Source organism: Furipterus horrens, unplaced genomic scaffold, assembly GCF_987537825.1.
Source record: "Furipterus horrens unplaced genomic scaffold, mFurHor1.1.pri manual_scaffold_3, whole genome shotgun sequence".
In the NCBI taxonomy this organism is placed as follows: domain Eukaryota; kingdom Metazoa; phylum Chordata; class Mammalia; order Chiroptera; family Furipteridae; genus Furipterus; species Furipterus horrens.
In genome coordinates this window covers 70,352,714-70,373,263 of record NW_028327173.1, presented here as the reverse complement: position 1 = coordinate 70,373,263, position 20,550 = coordinate 70,352,714, and the positions used below count along the sequence as shown (strand labels likewise).

Here is a 20,550-nt window from a genome sequence, read left to right as displayed (position 1 = left end):
CCCCTCTTGCTTCTCTGCACCCTGTCCCTCCCTTCTCCCACATTCAGTCCCCACCCAGTTGTCCATGTCCATGGGTCATTTATACATGTTCTTTGACTAGACCCTTTCCCTTCTTACCACTTCTCTCCCTCCCATCTCCCCCTTTGTTACTGTTAGTTTATTCCTCGTTTACATACCTCTGGTTCAATTTTGCTCATTTGTTTGTGTTGTTCATTAGTTTCCTTTAACAGGTGATATCATAAGGTAATTTTCTTTTGTTGCCTGGCTTATTTCGCTAAGCATAATTCTCTCTAGTTCCATTCATGTTGTTGCAAATGGTAGAAGTTCCTTCTTTCTTTCAGTACTTATTCATTATCATTTTCCCCCTTTGTACTCGTGTTCCTCTCTGTCTCTCTCTGTTTCTTCATCTTCTTAAAGCAGGCCCTTTAGCATCTCTTGTAATACTGGTTTGGTGGAGATGTATTCTTTTAACCTTCTTTTGTCTTGGAAACTCCTTATTTCACCTTCCATTTTGAATGAGAGCCTTGCTGGGTAGAGTATTCTTGGTTGTAGGCCTTTGTTTTTCATTACTTGGAATATATTTTGCCATTCCCTTCTGGCTTGTAGTGTTTCTGCTGAGAAATCTGATGATAGCCTTATTGGAGCTCCCTTGTATGTTGTTAGTTGTTTCTCTCTTGCTGCTTTTAGGATTCTCTCTTTGTCTTTGAATGTTGGCATTTTAATTATGATGTGTCTTGAAGTGGGCCTGTTGGGGTTCATCTTCATTGGGACCCTCTGTGCTTCCTGGACTTGCATGATTCTTTCTCTCTTCATGTTAGGGAAGTTTTCTGTCATTAGTTTTTCAAAGAGGTTTTCTATTCCTTGCTCTTCTTCTTCTCTTTCTGGAATTCCTATGATACGGATATTATTATGTTTCATGTTGTCCTGCAGCTGTCTTAGAGCCTCTTCAGTCTTGTTCAGCCTTTTTTCATTTTGTTGCACTGTCTGTGAGTTTTTGTCTACATTGTCCTCCAGCTCGCTGATCCGATTTTCTGCTTCCTCTAGCCTGTTTTTAATTCCTTCTACTGTGTTCTTCAATTCAGAGATCGTATTCTTCATTTCCTCCTGGCTCTTATTGATAGCTTCCATGTCCTTTTTGATGCTGGTATAATTCTCAGTAAGTTCCTTATAGTTCTTCTGGAGTTCACTGTAGTTTTTCTGGAGTTCTTCGTAGTTTCCGCTGAGCTCATTGAGCTTCTCCATAATACATGCTTTCAATTCCATATCTGATAGTTGGCTCCCCTCTATTTCATTTAGCATTCTTTCTGGGGACTCTACCTTTCCTTTCGATGGGGGGTTGTTTCTCTGTCTCCCCATTTTTGTGACTCCTATTGTTTGTTGGTGCTTCTTAGAATGATCTGCACTTCTTGGATCTGCCCCTGGTGGTGTCAGATCCTGTACCAGTCTGGGCTTAGGCAGCCTGTTGGAGACTTTCAGGGATCTATTGCCTTTGTCTGACTCCTTTAGTTGTTAATCTATTCAATCTGTGATTAGCCATCAGGCTTAAGGACCGTGGGCGTGGCAGCTTAATTCCTGTAGGCAGGGCCTTTGCTTCCCCTCAGGCTGACGCCACTTGGCCGGGAATGGTCTGCCTGCAGCGTGGGAATGAGTCAGCACTGGGACCCGGCCGGCCGCTTCCCCAGCTCTCCCCTCAAAGCCACCACACCAAACTCTCCCCAAGCATTTCCTGTCCTCTCTGTCTTCCCTCTGCTTGTGCCCAGGGTAAGTGGGGGCCAAAATATTTTTGTATGTGATCCGCTTAAGAGCTCTTTTTCTCTAGCTGTTTCTCTCCAGCTAGCAAGAAACCCTGTGGCTTTTCGCTTTTCTCAGCTGGATACTATTTTACTTTCCACTCTGTTGCTGTAGGCTGAGGAGCCCAGCTGGGGATTTGGACCCTGCCCTTCTCAGGGGGAATCCCCGGCTGCTGAGCTGTTTCTCAGTCCCTTCAGCTGCCACCCATGTGAGCCCAGCCAACCCTTCTGCGTCTCCGCACTCCCTACCGGTCAAGTTGTGATGTAGCGGCCTTTTCTGTCTCTCCGTGGTTATAAGACTTCTCTCCAGCTGGTGTTCGGTTGGTTATTCCAGATGATTTCTCCAAAATTACGTTGTAAATCCAGACTAGTTCTGGGAGGAAGTTAGTGTAGCTTCCACTTACTCCTCTGCCATCTTGTTTCTCCTCAATTCTTTTTTTTTCTTTTTTTTTCTTTTTAATTTTATTTTTTGGTTTTTCAATTACAGTTGTCCCATTTTCCCCCCATTGCTCCCCCCTCCCAGCCCATCCCTTCTCCCACAATCATATCCCTCCCCGTTGTCCATGTCCATGAGTCATTCATACACGTTCCTTGACTAGACCCTTCCCTTACTTATCCCCCTTCTCTCCCTCCCCCATCCCCCCTACTGACTACTATTCTAGTCTTTGCCTATTTAGTTCGTTTGTTTGTGTTGCTCTTTAGTTTCCTGTATTAGGTGATATCATATGGTATTTTGCTTTCTTTGCCTGGCTTATTTCACTAAGCATAATTCTCTCTAGTTCCATCCAAATGGCAGGAGTTCCTTCTTTCTTTCTGCTACATAGTATTCCATTGTGTAGATGTACTGCACTGTTGGTGGGAATGCAGACTAGTGCAGCCACTATGGAAAACAGTATGGAATTACCTCAAAAAACTAAAAATGGAACTGCCTTTTGAACCAGCGATTCCACTGCTAGGATTATACCGGAAAAATCCTAAAACCCTCAATTCTAAGGCACCAACTCATTACTCTAGGAAGTTGTTTAATGAAAGGAAAGAAGAAGCATTTATCCTGACATTCTTGTGTGAACTGTATTTCAGAATAACCAAATAGTACATGCGGAAAATTCTTCTTTATAGAAGAATTCCAGTTAATAAAAGCAAAAAGAATGATAGAATCTGGAAATTGTCATTTTGCACTCCCTAATGAAATAATGGACCTAGCCAATGATAATCAAGTTGTGCTAAAATTATTTGGTGAAAGGCTGTTAGGAAATTTTGGATAGGCATGCTTACTTTGTTTTAGGGCTTTGTTTACCTCCAAGGGCTTCCACTTCGACTGCTGTCCAACTCTCTCACCTGGCATTCATATTACCTTATCTCCCCATGAAATTTTCTCTAAAAAGAGGTATGCCTAGGAGAACAGGCTCTCCAAAAAACTGAACAACAGCCAGGCACTCAAATATACAAGCACAGATTTTAAAAATAAGTAAGTCTATAGAAGAGGACTTAGAAGCATTTATTAAGTTTTAGTATTTGCCTATTTTTCTTTCTTAAGGATGGACTTTAATTTAAAATATTTCTTTTTTTTTTTGTATAGGAGGAAATGCCTAACACAGTGCATATCATATAACAGATGTACAATAAATAATTGTTTTTAAAAAAGCAAAACAACATAAATGGGAACACTCCTTGTCTTTTCTTTTTTAGTACTTAGGTCTATCTTTATTTTTAACTTCCTAATTTTGTCACTCTCTTGGAGCACAAGTCCTTTTTTTTAAATTGAGGCATAATTGACTTACTACATTAGCATTAGTTTTAGGTGATCAACATAATGATTTGATATTGTATACATTGCAAAAATGATCACCACAATAAGTACTGGTTAACATCCATCACTATGTTTGACTTACCTTGAAATCATTTATTGAGAACATAAATTCTGGGAACCATGGTATTTGGAAGAAGTAATAATAGCTGGATTTGAACAGCTGAGCAGGGTGTTGCAAAATATATTCTGAAATAATTAAAATACTATGTTAGACCTTATCCAAGGAGTATAAATCTTACTATTGAAAGAACTTACTTTTAAGGCAATTTCATCTTTGAGATAATTCCACAAAAGAATCTTTAAATAGAATTTCAGTGTATTTCTCTTTGAAACAATTTCCATATTCTTATATTCTATTATCAGAATTTCTGATATTTAAGAAATTTATAGCACTTTAAATAAAAACAATGTTCCACTTTATGAAGTCTTGACTCAGAAAGGAACAGGAAGCCCAAACAACACTGTCATTCTTTTAAGGTCTGATCTGTGACCTAAAACTTTTCCTAGGGATACAAAGAGAGATAATCTTCTATTGTTCCAAAAATTTTCCTTATTGGTTGATTTGAATACCTTATCCATTTGACTTCAACAGAAAAGAAAGTGTTTCCTATCACTCGTGTATCCAGAATATTCATTGATTCAATTAATATTTGACTATCTACTGTGTTTGAGGGGCTTTAGCTGTGAACAAGACAAAAGATGTTCCATTAACTTATACAATGAATAAGTTATGAATAATTAAAAGACCATTTTGATAGCAGTAAGGCCATAAAGAAAACAAAATGAGGTAATCCTATTAAGAGTGATGGTTGGGTGGTATGAAGGGACTATTATTTAGTAGAGGTTGTCAGAACAGGTTTCTCTGGGCTAGGCCCTGAATGTTAAGAAGGAACCAGCCATCCAAAGATCTGGGAAGAGCATCCAGGAACAGAAATTCCTGGGCCTGGCACATTCAAGAAGCAGAAAGAGACTAATTAATGTGGCTGGTGTGTAGTGAATGAGGAGGCAAGGTGGCATAAAATGAGTCAGAAAGAAAAGCGGAAGCCTGGTCAGGTAGGGTCAAATGATAAAGATTTAAAATGCTTTGGGAAGACTGAAGTTCAAGTTAGAAAATAATGAAATCATACATATTAAATGTGCATATTCTCAGGCAAGTGGAGCACTGTTATTATGGGACAAGATTATTTGCCCTGCATTAAAAGATATCAACATTAAAGATAAGATATAGGCATATTACTTGAAGACTCCATGTTGACCTGACTAGGGTTGAACCCATTATTAATAAAATAGTTTCAGAAATATGCCAAAACGCCTTTGCTGAAATGATCAATTATAGTTTGTCCAAAATAGCATTTAGTCTGTGGTCCTGATCAATTAAGCTAGCATGTAGCATGACTTCTGCTGACCAGTGGAACTGAGAAAAACATGATGTATCTCAATTTGGTATTCAAATCCTAAGCATCCATCCTATTGCTTCAACAGAGATGGGTCAAACAGATATGCATCTAAAATTCAACTCTTACACTTACAGTATTTGGGTAGTCATAGTTCCTTTCTCCCCACTTCCTCAATTTTGAGAAAGAAACCGAAATATGTTGCTTTCAATTTTTTGTTCCACAGAGGCTGCTGTGGGTTATAGCAGTACCTGAACCCCTGAAAACTTGACAAGGCTAGTTAAAGAGGACAAAATTATAATTTCTGCCAAAACCAAATAAAAATGTTCCTGCCCATTGTTCACAGGCCTTTAATCACTTTTAATATTTTATGAATTCCTTTTATAGGAGAGATTCTCAAAGTATAGTCCATGTATACCCCTGGGGATCCCAAACACCTTTTAAAGGAATCTATATGGTCAAAACTATTTCCTAAGAAAAATAAGACATTATTAGCTTGTCTCATTTGGCTGACTTTTGCACTGATAGTACAAAAGCAATGGTAGATAAAATCATTAGCTGCCTGAGCTCAAATCAAGGCAGTGACACTAAACAATACCAGTAGTCATCATATTCTTCACTAGCTCACACTTGCACCAAACAAATCAATACATCCAACTAAATGTCAGTTTTACTTGATAATGTCCTTGATGAGATAGATAGCAAAAATTATTAATTTTATTATATTTCAACCTTTGAGTATATGTCTTTTTAACATTGTGATGAAATAGAAAATACATATAAAGCAGTTCTGTTGCACATTTAAATACAATGGTTATCTTGAGGAAAAGCATTTCTGCAATTTTTTTGAGTTGATAAGTTGAATTAGCTGCATTTTTTTAATGGAACACCACTTTCATCAATCAGACCTGGATATTTGGCAGATAGACTCTTGAAAATGAACAAAGTGAGGTTTTCACTTGAGGCAAAACAATCAACAATATTTGTTGCCAATGATAAAATTCAAGCTTTCAACTGAAAATTAGAATTTTGGAAATTTGTATCTGCTACTGTGAGTTTGATGGCTTTGGAACAAAATAGCGTAAAAAAATGAAATTGGGATGATATTAATGAATGTGATTCTTTGATATCATATAATGAAATGTGTCAAATTATGAAAGATCTGCATAAATCAACCAATATCTTCCAATGCATGCTGATGAAAAATCATACATGGGTGGAAAAATTCATTCAAAATACTAGAGACCCCAATGGATTATAATGTAACAGGGTCCCAAAAGTTCATTAATATGATATTAGATTTCATGTTGTTACTAACCTTTAAGAAACCACCAATTTGAGTTTGATGCAGTATTAAAGAAGAAAATTTACAATTATCTGAAAAGGCTATTAAAAGACTCCTCCTTTTCCAATTACAAATCTGTGTGAGACATATTTTTTCATATACTTCAGTTCAAACAATACACTGCAACAGATTGAATGCAGAAGCAAATCTGAGAATTCATCTGCTTTTTATTAAGCCAAAAATTAAAGAGGTTTGCAAATATATAAAACAATGACACTATTTTCACTAAAATTTTGTTTTGAAAGATGTAGCTGGTTTTCATTAAAATGTTATGTTAACATGTACTGGAGTTTTTTTTTTAATTCGTACATAAATATTAAAAATTTCTCCTTTTAAATTTCCTGTACAGTGAATATTTATAGATATAACTCATATAAACAAAAGCTCAATGGGTCCTTAATCATTTTTAAGATATAAAGGAATCCTGAGACTAAATATTTGAGAACTACTGCTTTAAAAAATGCTGCCATTTTTGATAGTCAAAGTTGTCAGGCAAGAGGAGAATTTATTTCTAGGCTGTTAAAATTCATTACCATCAAAGTAATGTTACCGCATTTCCCCCCTTCATCCCTCCCCAAGTTAGCAGTAAAATGTTTTCTAAAAAGAAATAAAATTATGCAAGCAAGTATGAAGTTACTGTTTCTTAGACTCTACAAAGTATTTAAAGCACACTTTCATGTGTTAATATCATATTTTAGTCACTTAATTTTAAAAATATTACATTAATCAAATTTTGCTGTTTTTAATCCAAAGTGTCAGTGACAACAGTGAACTGTCATGTTGACAAAGCTGCTTTAATGAAAATTTAAACTCACTTGTAAATACATTTGGATGAGGGAAGTTAATAACAATAAGCTTCACCACCATTTCCGGATAACAGATGGCAATTAGCCAAGCAATCATGCCGCCCCAGTCATGGCCGATAACAACACATTTGCTATACCCTGTAATCAAGAAATAAATGTTGACATCATTGAAAAGAAACAGGTGGGTGCATCACTAACTCACGTAAAACAGGTACACTTTTGAAACTAATCTTTCTACTATTCTACCATAATTATGCACTTCGTGCAGATACAGAGTTTGGTATTTCCAAAACTTGTGTGTCCAAATCACTTAGATAGCTTTTTAGAAAATTCAGATGCCCAGGCTCCACTCTAGACCTACAAATTCAGAATCTCTCCCAGGAATACACACACACACACACACACCCCTGAAATAGTTTGGAAACCATGATTAAGACTGTGCATAATTAGGTCATAAGCAAGAGTTATAGGAGTTATTTTTGAACACTGGGAAATTTTTAGTTACAGTAAAATCATAAATGTGTCACCTATGTCCAACTGGTAAATCTTTATTTCAAAGACACATCTATTTTTTTCCCTAACATCACAAATTCAATGTTACAACTCAACACAGTAAAATATCACTAATTTTTTTTAATCCTCACCCAAGGACATTTTTTTTCATTGCTTTTAGAGAGAGAGGAAGGAGCAGCAAGGGAGGGAGGGAGAGAAGAGAGAAAGAAATATTGATGTGAGAGAAAACATCGACTGGTTGCCTTCTATACGTGTCCTGACTGAGGATTGAACCCACAACCTAGGTATGTGCCCTGACTAGGGATCGAACCTGTAACCTTTCGGTTTATGGGACAATGCTCCAACCAACTGAGCCACACTGGCAAGGGCTAAAACATCACTACAGGGCTAAAACATTACTAATTTGAAACTGTGGCGTCAAACTGAACTAGTGGAAAGTCTTAATTATAGTACCAATTATAAACACGTTTCATTTCATGTAATCATTATGGTCATTTAAAGCAGGTTAAAATATCGATTAGTAGTGACTCCTACAGGATTTCCTTTGTATGGATGGATAAGATTAATTTGTAATTTATTTCTACAGTACTTAAAATTAATTTTTTCAAATAAGTACTTTTCACCATCACCCCACCATACACACACACACACACACACACACACACACACACATCTTGTTTTATTGATTTGCCAAGAAAATTGCATGATGACAAATTTAGGCCAGGTCTGGCTGAATTCCAACAAAATATGAATGAACTATGGCTACTGGAAATCAGTGTCACTGAGTCTATTTTATTGTAATCAGAGCAAATGACAACACTAAATTGATACCCCCAGACTCATCCATTTTTTCTCCCTTAAGAATATTGACCTGATCTATGCTCTCATTAGATTATTATAGAAAGAAACTTTAATTTGATTTCGTGGATTTCTCACTATACTGGCTCCATTAACATACCAACGGTAACAGCTGGGTTTTAGTCAAAAGGGATGTAGCAAATTAGACTGTTGTTTTTTAAAAAAAGAACATTTACTCTTCCCCTCTCCCCACTGCCATAGAACGAGAGCTCACCCTCTTGCCTCTACCACTGCCAGGAAAAGAGCTTCCCTCAGATTGCTATTCCCCTTCATCTTGGGTTCTAGCCCAACTCACAGTGAGAAACCAGTCCCAGCTGGAACTACAGGTCAGCCTGAGGAAAAAGCCCAGGCATGTCCAGCCTACAGCTGATCTGTAGACTCACGAGCATAGAAATAAATGCATATGGCTGTGTGCCATTGAGTATGGGGTGGCTTGTTACATAATATTACTGAGGCACTAACTGATCAATAGAAGAAAGATAATGCAAATGCTTTGCATCTTGTAACATTTTAAAATGAATATTTGGATGTGGGTTCTGAAGACAAATTTCCTGAGTATAAGACTCAAATTTCCAATAATTAGTTCTGAAAATAATAAATAGTAACATGCAGTCAATTTTAAAAAACAAATTTTCAAAGTCATTCTTGGCTGGTGGGCTGAACAATTATTCTGGACGTATTATTTTAAGTTCCCTGTACTTATAGTATTTTGGTCTGTATACCTGAAACCATGGTTACAGGATCCAGATAATAACTCAGGCAGGTGAAAAATGCATGCTCCCAAGAAATGAGGTTATCAATTCATAATTTCTTGAATGTTTGTCCCTTAAAAATAATTAATACTGTTTTTTAATGTAACCTACCTAAAGAGTCTAAAATATCCTTTATATCTGTAATTAGACAGTCCAATTTATAATTCTCTCGATGAATGGGAGCATCTGTTTCTCCATAGCCTCTCAAATCCAGTGCTACAACTCGGTATTCACTTTTAAATTCCCTTAGCTGGTGACGCCAAGAATACCTGCAGGACATAAGAAACATTAAAAATAACACAGAAACCAATGTAAATAACAGAGGTAATCTAAGTGGAAAACTATAAGAAACTCCTTATTTTGAGAAAGGTCATAGAGCCAACCATGAGCAGGAAAAAGGAGAACTGTTTGAGAAGAGAGTACTGACATTCTTTATTAAAATTATTTTATTTTTTACTAGCTACAGTGGGGGGTAACAAAGGGCCAGTATCTACAGAAACCACAAGATATCATATACTAAAATCAATATATTTATGTATGTACTTAATAAATCAATTTTCTGATCTTTTCTTAATGTGTGTAGTTATCAGGGAGTCTATATCTACAAATACTTCTGTATTGCAGAACCATTTGATTCTCTGAAAAAAACTATGAGATGAAAATTTATTTCCCCGAAAAAGTAGATTTTACTCATTTTACGTCACTGTCAAAAAGGGCTCAGTGTTTTTAAGTAATAACGGTTTACTTACGAATGAAAAAGTCTGAAGATTACAGAATGATTATGCCTTAAAGAATCCAATAAAACAAATGGTTAGGATAAACCCCTTCTTGCTAAAACAAAATTCTCCTGTGGGGAAGGTCCTACACTGTAGGGAACCGTTCCTCGTGGTTTAGGGAATTGTAGACCCAGCCTGAGCATGACTGCTGCCAGTACCCCGGCCATGCTTGTCTTTAAGTCTCAATGTAAGGCTGTGTGTGGAACATGACTGACAACCACTCAGAGGGTTTCCATGGGAATTGGATTTAAAGAATGCTTATTATGCTTTAGAACTTGCTCTGCTTATCTTTTAATATAAGATAAACAATCTCTAACAAGGAATGTATGAAACCTTGCACCTAATGCCAGTGTGGCATCAAGATGTTTGATAGACCCTGATGCAGACTGGTCACTGTACCCTCTGTACTGGTACTTGTAATCTGTTACTGTCAACTGTAATCCTAACGCCTCCAAGCTATTGATGATTCATCAATCTTGACCTTGTATCTCCCATGTGTATCCTCCTCAATAAAAGGCATGAGGGAAGAAGGTCTAATTGCTATTCTCCATTAGAGAGAGGCAGCCACCTCCCTTCCCCCAGACATAATGAAATATCCTGGGTAAAAGTTTGTTTCACCATGGTCATGAAGCCTCTGCTGGACAGAGCACCTTCCAACTGAGCCTAGGGTGTGTGAGGCACCTCCACCATACTATACCATGAGTACAAGCAAGCATGACAGTAAAAACATGTAAGAACAAAAATGGCACTGGCTATGACTAATTAAAGCGGCCATATTGCCATTCATCTCCACTCCGAGCTGACTTCTCTGGGTAGGTTCCCCCCAGCTCTTCACTTTATATATCATTCAGTTTTAAATGACTCCTATACACTGTAATAGCATACAGAGCACATAGCACAGCATCTGTTATGTAGTAGTCTGTCAACTATTGGTTCATTGGTTTATAAAATAGAAGATAAGAAGGTGTAACTGTAACCACTATAATGAGGACAATGCAAAGTCAGCAAGAGACGACCAGGAGGCAAAATACATACAATGAAAGAATTTAAAGAGGCTGAGAAGGCCAAACTGCATTCCAGGTTCATAAAAATTCAAGGCACTTTGTGGTTCCAAAAGGGTGGCTTAAACTGCCTACAAGCTACAGAGATAGTGAATTTTGTGAAAGAAGCAGAAACAGAGGCTCATGCTTCTTGGAAAACAAAACAAAACACCTCTATGGTCTCAGGAGGGAAAGAATCCAAGTTCCAAGGAGGCCAACTCTAAAGAGCACTTTTCTTCCTTGAACCGTACTCAGGAGGTAGAAAGGAATGAGGACCAGGATACGGTTTTATCAACAAAGGAGAATACACCCTGATCCTTGACTGGTAAAAGAGGGCACAAAAGCAGTTTGCTTCAAGGAAAGCCATCTGCCAGCAGGAATCATTGACGGTGAGGACCAAGGAAGGCACTCAAGAATTGTTCTGTATCAAGGGGAAAAAAAACATCTGCAATAAACTTCACTTAAGTTTTTTTGGGAAAAAAAAAAAAGGCCATATTGCTATAGCCAAGTCCTGGAGGTCTCTGCTTGGCCAGGTGTTCCCTTTGTGCTTGATCATGGAATGGCACATTTAGTTTAAATACAGAGATCCATGAAATTTTCTTCTTCAAATAAGAAAAATGATTTTGGATAACAAATAGAAAAAAAGACATGGATTTTTCAAAGTGATTCACTATGTTATGGAACTCAAAATATGCACTAAATATTTGCACGCACATCTGTTCATGGAAACACGGTGTAAAATTATCTGACACAAGCAAATGAGAGATTATTGTCTGAAAAGATTTTTGGAGTGCAATAGGAAAATGAACATAGTGATTTGATATTATAAACCAATAGTGAGAGGGGGACTGCAATGCAAAATTACACAAAGCAACGAGATCAATGCAACAAATCAACCACTTTACATCAACAGACATTATCAGGAAGGGTGTCAGATACATATTTGAAATTAAGAATGGATCCAGAACCTTTGGTCTATTTCTAGGATATCTATGATTTGCGAAAATCTGCAAAATCATTGCCAATTAAAATGTATTTGAATATGTTAATAAAAAGCGTCTTTCTTAGCTAGGCCATAGCAATATTACTAATCTTGCTTCTGGGTTGTAACAAACAAATAAAGCAGTTTATTTACTTAAAGATACTCCTCTGTCAACGCATATGATGTTATTATTTTCTCATTAGCTTTACTTAAAAATTTGAATTGATTTTTTTATGTCTTTGTAACTGAATCCCAACTCTATCCTCTATATAATCCATCATACCCAATCAATAAAATTCTGCAGATTTAACCTATTAAGTATTTACTTAATCACTTTTTCTGTCCATCCCTGCATAATTATCTTAATCCAGGCCTTCATTAATGCAGCAAACTATTGACTGGTCTGTGTCCATTCCCTTCATAACCAAAGTGATGTAGCAAAACCACAAACTCCACATCTAATTTCTCCACTAAAATATTTTCTCAACACCCAATTACTCATAATGTGAACCCAAGCTCCTTCTGGCAGACAAAACCTCCAAGATTTGACTTTTACCCTGTCTTCCAGCCTGATCACTCACACTCTCACTCATTTGCTATATATATAATAAAAAGAGCTGGCATCTACATCATTCTCACCATGTGCCTGACGCAATGCTGAGTGCTTCCCATATAGTAATGTTGATCTTCAAAATAATATACTATGAAGTGGGTATTATTATCATCCCCACTTTAGAGCTGAAGAAACAGAGGCACAGAGAGGTTAATTGATGTGCCAAAGGTCACAGATTTAGCAAATAGAAGAGAGCAGAATTCAAATCCTGCTGCCTCTGGGGCAATAAGGCTCTTGTAGTGAATCGTCGTCGGCGGCGGCGGCAGCCGTCCGTCTCGAGAGACGATGGTGTAGCTTCTTCAGAGTCTATCTGCACCGCCAAGAATGGCTGTGCAGTCCGACTCGGGAGTGACATGGTATCTGTCTCCTCCCGTGTTGAATCGACATCTTGCGATGACGCTGAAGCTACAGAGCCTGGGCAGGGTAATATGGAGGGTCTGCTGTTGCCCATGCAGCAGACCCCCCCTCTCTTCGCAGCTGAAGGGTCCAAGGGAAAGACGGAGTCGATACAGCTTGGGTTCAGGTGCGCCGCAGGAGTTGCCGGTGTTGACTACAACGTCAAACCGCCTTAGGGACTCCGGCTCCGGATTTTCTGTCGGGGTTTACTCCCTTAGCCTTTCCCCTGAAGAGGTATGCCGCAAGGCAGCGGAGGTTTTTTGGAGTCAGAGTTTTCCTTCTCTGATGTACCCTGACTGGAAGATCGAACCAGCGACACTTAGCTCGCAGGCCGACGCTCAATCCACTGAGCTAAACCAGCCAGGGCAATTGTAGTGAATAAACACTATATATATATATATATATATATATGTATGTATATATTGTTTTTATGACTTTGCTCATATGATCTCCTTTGTCTGAAACACTATCCCTCTCCATCATTTCCCTAATCCTCCAAATACTGACCTTCACTCCTCATTGAACTCCTCATACTGGGCATCTCCTCTTCCAGGACACTTCCCAGACTCCCTCCCTTACAGGCAGGTTGGGTTGCTTCCTTCTAACCTCCCTCTCCCACTTATACATACACTCTTCAGTATACTGGGCATGTGCTTTATAATGATTTGTTAGTGACCGGTGCTCCCACTTGATTGTGAGCTCCCCAAGTTGTCTGGTGGAATATCTAGATCATGTAGGTGCACAACAGTGATTTGATGAAAAAGTGAAACAACAAACAAATGGAAGCACTGAATCATGCTTGTGCTTGAAACAATGACAGCTAAAGTTTCCAAATTCCTGTTGGGGAATTTATATTCAATTTCTATAAAAATGGCATTGTTTTATTTTTTAATTGCAGTTTACTTCTAATATTATTTTGTATTGATTTCAGGTGTACAGTATAGTGCTTAGACAATCGTGTACTTTATGATGTACTCCCCCCAATATTTCCAGTACCCACCTGGCTCTATACATAGTTATTGCAATATTATTGACTATGTTCCCTATGCTTTACTTTACATCCCCATGCCTGTTTAGTAACTACCAATCTGTACTACTTAATCCCTTCACCTTGTACTCAGCCCGCCATAAAATGTGCATCATTTTAATATCTTAAGTATTTGTGTCTTCATTCAGAATTCATTTAATTAGAGATTCCAAGTAGAAATCTGATTCAAAATAATGTGTACAATCCCACAATATTTTACATTTAAAATTATATTAAATATTATGCAAGCATAATACCAGCATATTTCATTATCATATTAATAATTTAAATTGTCTTACAAATAAATTTAACATTGCTATTATCAATGAGTGGAGTCAAACAATATTTCTAAGAAATAGGGCAACTGTTATCATAATAAACTGCAAAAGAATAATTTTTAAATGTAATCTTTCTGGAGTTCATAAATAAAGTATATTTGATTTACACTTTAAACTGAAAAGGAAATCATGCCTGTGCTAGACTGATGGGCTAGTCATTTATATGATTAAAACAAAAACAACCTCTTTGATAAAAGAATGAAACATATTGCAAAATCAGTAACTTCTGAAAATATTATAAATAAATAAAACAAGCTCTTTTCATCCACATGTTATTTCTTTCTGGTAGATTTTGGCAATAGCAGAGAACACTTTTAAAAAAGCAACCTCAGAGATCCAAGGTGGTGGAGGAGTAAGTGGAAGCTACACTAACCTCTTTCCAGGTACAATCTGGAATTACAGCTAAATTGTAGAGAAATTATCCTGAATAACCAACTGAACACTAGCTGGAGAGAAGCCATATTACCAGGGAAAGACAGGAGAAACCACATCACCAAGCAAGACTGGTAGGGAGTGTGGAGGAGGCACAAAAGGGCTGGCTGTGCTCCCACAGGTGGCAGTTGAAGTTCTGGAGGGATATTTCAGAGGCCAGGGGCTCCTTCCTGGTAAGTGTGGGGTCTAAATCTCAAGCTGGACTGCCCAGCCTATAGCATCAGAGCTGGAAAGGAACCCAGATAACATCCAGCTGTGAAAAGTAGAAAGGTTTCTGTCTGCCAGGGACAGACAGCTAGAGATACAGAGAGCCTCTTAAAGGGCCAATGAACAAAATTTCATTTGCAGCCACTTACCCTGGGCTCCAGCAGAGGAAGGGTAGAGTGGACTAGAGATGCTTGAGGAGAGTCTAGGTTGGTGGCTCTGGGGAGAGAACTGAAGGAACAGTGACCAGGATCCCTGTGCTGAGTCATTCCCTATATTTCAGAAGCTACCTTTATCAGGCAGAGCATTCCTCTCCAAATGGCATCAGAGTAATTCCTGTAGGCAGCGGAAGCGATAGCCCTGCCTACAAGAATTACTCTGCCCCACCCTGTGGAGCTTAAGTATGGCTGCTAATTACAGCTTAAGGCTAAATCATTGATTAGTTTAACAACTAAGGCAGACAATACAAAGAAGCAGCCAAAAAGGAAGACAAAGAAACAACCCCAAATGAAAGAACAAGAGAATCCTCCAGAAGAAGAATTAGATGAAAGGGAGGCAAGCAAATTATCAGATAGAGAGTTTAGTGTAATGATTATAAGGATACTCAACATCATGAAAAAAGACATAGAAACCATAAAAAAGGACCAGACAGAAATAAAGAATGCAATATCTGAAATAAATAATACATGGAAGGAATAAACAGTAGGTTAGATGAAGTAGATTGAATAAGTGATTTGCAAGACAAGGTAGAAAAAAACACCCATGCAGAGCAGGGAAAAAATCCTTTTTTTTTTTTAATTGAGGAGAGCTTAAGAAACAGTTTGAACAACATGAAGCATAACAACATCCACATCATGGGAATACCTGAAGGAAAAGAGTGAGCAAGGGATTGAGAACATATCTGAAGAAATAATGACCAAAAACTTCCCTAATCTGATGAAGGAAAAAGACACAAATCCAGGAAGCTCAGAGAGTCACAAACAAGTTGGACCCCAAAAGGCCTACACTGAGACACATCATAATTAAAATGACAAAGCTTAAAGACAAGGAAAGAATCCTAAAAGCTGCAAGAAAAAAGCAGGTAGTTATATAAAAGAAAGCACCAATTAGACTGTCATCTGATTTATCAATAGAAACATTTCAGGCCAGAAGGCAGTGGTGTGAAATATTCAAGGTGATGAAAAGCAAGGACCTCCGACCAAGGCTACTTTGCCCAGCAAAGCTATCCTTTAAAATCAAAGGAGAAATAAGGAGCTTCCCAGACAAGAAAAAGCTAAAGAAGTTTGCTAACATCAAATTAGTACTGCAACAAATGTTAAATGGCTTGCTTTAAGAAGAGGAAGAAAAAGAGAAAGAAGAAAAAACAACAGAGGAAAACAGTCTAACAGTAAAATGGCACTAAACATGTATCTATCAATAATCACCTTAAATACTCCCACATAAGGTAGGTGGGACAAGGGAGAGCAATGGAGGAAAAATGAGACAACTGTAATAGAACAACTATTTTTAAAAATGAAAGAAAAAAACAAGACATAGGGCAGCTGAATAGATAAGAAAATATATATCATTCCTCCAAGAGAACCATCTCAGATCAAATGATACACACAAAATAAAGGTAAATGGATGAAAAAAGGATATTTCATGCAAATACAAAGTAAAAAATACACTGTTTTCTCAGTCACACCAGCCACCTGGAGGAACGAGAACCACTGCAGCACCATGTCACAGCTGAAGGCAGCCATGGCCATGATCATCGAGGTCTTTGCCCGGTACACAGGTGGGGATGGCAACAAGCAGAGCCTGAGCAAAGGCGAGCTGAAGGTGCTTGTGGAGAAGGAGCTCCCGGGCTTCCTGCAGAGTGGAAAGGACAAGAAGGTCGTGGACAAGCTGCTCAAGGACCTGGACGCCAATGGAGACGCCACCGTGGACTTCAACGAGTTCATAGTGTTTGTGGCTGCGATCACGTCTGCCTGTCACATGTTCTTCCAGCAGAAGGGACTCAACTGATGCCCTGCAGACCCGGACTCCTGAAGGGGGCACAGGGAGCCAGCCCCTAGCTTCCAGAAAGCTCTTGGCAACAATTACTTCTCTGGGCTGAGCGAGCTGATGGCGGTCTGATGAATAAAATGTTTGTGAAATGAGAAAAAAAAAAGAAGTAGTAAAAAATATCTGGGGTAGCAGTACTTACAGTACTTATTTCTGACAAAATAGACTTTAAAACCAAGGCTATAGTAAGAGACAAAGAAGGACATGACATAATGATAAAGGGAACAATCCAACAAGAGGATATAAACCTAGCAAACATTTATACACCCAACATAGCAGCACCTAAATAAGTGAAATCAGGATGGACATAAAGGGAGATATCAACAGAAATATAGTCATAGTAGGGGATTTTATACCCCATTGACTTCAATGGATAAATCTTCCAGGCAGAAAATCAACAAGGAGACAGAGGCATTAAATGACACACTAGATCAAATGTGTTTAATTGATGTCTTCAGAGAATTTCACCCCAAAGCAGCTGAATATACATACTTCTCAGTGCATATGGAACATTTTCTAGGACAGACCACATGTTAGGACACAAAACAAGTCTCAATAAATTTAAGATTGAAATCATATCTAGCATCTTCTCTGACCACAATGCTATGAAACTAGAAATCAATCATAAGAAGAACACTGGAAAACACACAATGACATGGAAGCCAAATAACATGTTATTAAACAATGAATGGGTCAAAAATGAGATCAAGGAAGAAACCAAGAGATATCTTGAAACAAATGAAAATAAGCACATAACAATCGAAATTATGTAGGACACTGGGAAAGCAATCCTAAGAGGAAAATTCATAGCATTACAGGCCTATCTCGAAAAAACAAGAAAAAGCTCAAATAAACAATCTAATTTCACACTGAAGGAACTTGGAAAAGAACAACAAACAAAGCCCAAAATGAGTGGAAAGAGGGAAATACTAGCGATCAGAGCAGAAATAAACAAAACATGTTCTAAAAAATGATAAAAAAAGATCAATGACTCCAAGAGTTGGTTCTTTGGAAGGATAAACAAGATTGACAAACCTTTAACAAGACTCATCAAGAAAAAAGAGAAAGGATCTAAATAAATAAAATCAGAAATGAAAGAGGAGAAATAACAACTGACACCAAAGAAATACAAACGATTGTAAGAAAATATTATGAATGACTATATGCCAATAAACTGGACAACCTGGCTGAAATGGGTAAATTCCTAGAGACATACAATATTCCAAAACTAAATCAGGAAGAATCTAAGAATCTGAATAGACAGATTACACCTAGTGAAATTGAAGCAGTAATCAAAAAAGCTACAAACAAACAAAAGCCCTGGACCAGATGGCTTCACAGGTGAATTTTACCAAACATTCCAAGAAGAATTAACACCTCCCCTTCTCCAACTATTTCATAAAATTCAAGAGGAGGGAAGGCTCCCAAAGACATTTTACAAGGCTAGCATTATCCTAATTCCAAAACCAGATAAAGACACTACAAAGAAAGAAAATTATAGGCCAATATCCCTGATGCGCATAGACGCTAAAATCCTCAACAAAATATTAACAAATCAAATACAGTAATGCCTCAAAGATTATATACCATGATCAAGTGGGATTTATTCTGGGAATGCAAGGTTGATAGATCATGCACAAATCAATAAATGTGATTTACCACATAAAGAAAATGAAGAATAAATACCACATGATCTTATCAATAGATGCAGGAAAACCATTTGATAAAATCCAGCACGCATTTATGGTAAAAACGCTCAGCAAAGTGGGATAGCGGGAACATACCTAAACATAACAAAGGCCATACATGACAAATCTATTGCCAGCATCATACTCAGTGGGCAAAAGCTACAGGCATTTACCTTAAGATCAGGAATAAGACAGGGAACATATTGTAGTACTGGAAGTACTAGCCATAGCAATCAGACAAGAAGAAGAAATAAAAGACATCCAAATTGGAAGGGAGGAAGTAAAAGTGTCGTTATTTGCAGATGACATGATACTGTACTTAAGAGAACCCCAAAGATTCAACCAAGAAACTACTAGAACTAATAAATGAACTCAGCAAAGTAGCAGGATACAAAATTAATATCCAAAAATCAGTTGCATTATTATATGCCAATAACAAGCTAACAGAAAGGGAAATTAAGAAAACAATCCCATTCACAATTGCTACAAAAAGAATAAAATACCTACAAATAAACCTAACCAAGGATGTAAAAGATAGGTACTCAGAAAATTATAAGACACTGAAGGAAGAAACAGAAGAAGATACAAATAAGTGGAAGCACATAATGTGTTCATGGATAGAAAAAATTAACATCACTAAAATGTACATATGACCCAAAGCAATCTATATTCAATGGAATTCCTATCAAGATTCCAATGACATATTTCACAGAACTAGAACAAATATTTCAAAAATTTATACGGAACCACAAAAGGCCCCACATAGCAACAGCAATCCTGAGAAAGAACACATTTGGAGGAATCATGCTACCTGTTATGAAAATAAGCTGTAAGTCTATAGTAATTAAAACCATATGGGACTGGCATAAAAACAGACACAGGTCAATGGAACAGAATAGAGAGCCCAGAAATAAACCCACACTTTTATAGTCAGTTAATATTCAACAGAGGAAGCAAGCACATACAATGGGCTAAAGATAGTTTATTCAATAAATGGTGTTGGAAAAATTGGACAGATATGTGCAGAAAAGTGAAACTAGACCATCTTTTTATGCCACACACAAGAATAAATTCAAAATGGATCAAAGGCTTAAATGTTAGACCCAAAATCATAAAAGTCCTAGAAGAAAACATAGGCAGCAAAATCTCAGAAATTGCTCATAGCAATATTTTTTCTGATATATCTCCTTAGGCAAAGGAAAAAAGAAAAAAATAAACAAATGGGACTACATCAAACTAAGCACAGCAAAGGAAATCATCAACAAAATAAAAAGACAGCCCACAGAATGGGAGAATATATTCACCAATACATCTGTTAAGGGGTTAATATCCAAAATTTATAAAGAACTTATAAAACTCAAAAGCAAAAAAACAAACAACCCAATTTAAAAAATGGGCAAACGACCTGAACAGACACTTGTTCAAAGAGAACATACAGATGGCCAATAGACATACGAAAGATGCTCAACATCACTTATCATCAGCAAAATGCAAATTAAAACCACAATGAGTATTACGTCACACCTGTCAGAATGGCTATCATCAATAAAGCAACAAACAAGTGCTGGGCACAATGTGGAGAAAGAAGAATCCCTTTGCACTGCCGGTGGGAGTGCAGATTGGTGCCGCCACTGTAGAAAGCAATATGGAGATAGCTCAAAAAATTAAGAATGGATCTGCCTTTTGACCCAGCAATCCCACTTCTGGGGATACATCCAAAGGAACTGAAAACACCAATTT

At 37.5% G+C, this 20,550-nt stretch overlaps 1 protein-coding gene and 1 pseudogene across 2 annotated transcripts in view; one reads left to right on the top strand and one right to left on the bottom strand.

Annotated features, from left to right (window-relative positions):
• Positions 1 to 20,550, bottom strand: part of EPHX4 (epoxide hydrolase 4) — a 46,200-nt gene that overhangs the window by 16,288 nt on the left and 9,362 nt on the right. For both annotated transcript variants that reach the window (XM_090271731.1, XM_090271729.1), the window contains exons 3-5: positions 9,380 to 9,537; positions 7,155 to 7,283; positions 3,683 to 3,786 (exon numbers count right to left, since the gene is read on the bottom strand). In XM_090271731.1, the coding sequence (XP_090127857.1) occupies positions 3,683 to 3,786; positions 7,155 to 7,283; positions 9,380 to 9,537 (391 nt within the window). The remainder of the gene's footprint in view (positions 1 to 3,682; positions 3,787 to 7,154; positions 7,284 to 9,379; positions 9,538 to 20,550) is intronic.
• LOC150015263 (protein S100-P pseudogene) lies at positions 16,783 to 17,083 on the top strand (annotated as a pseudogene).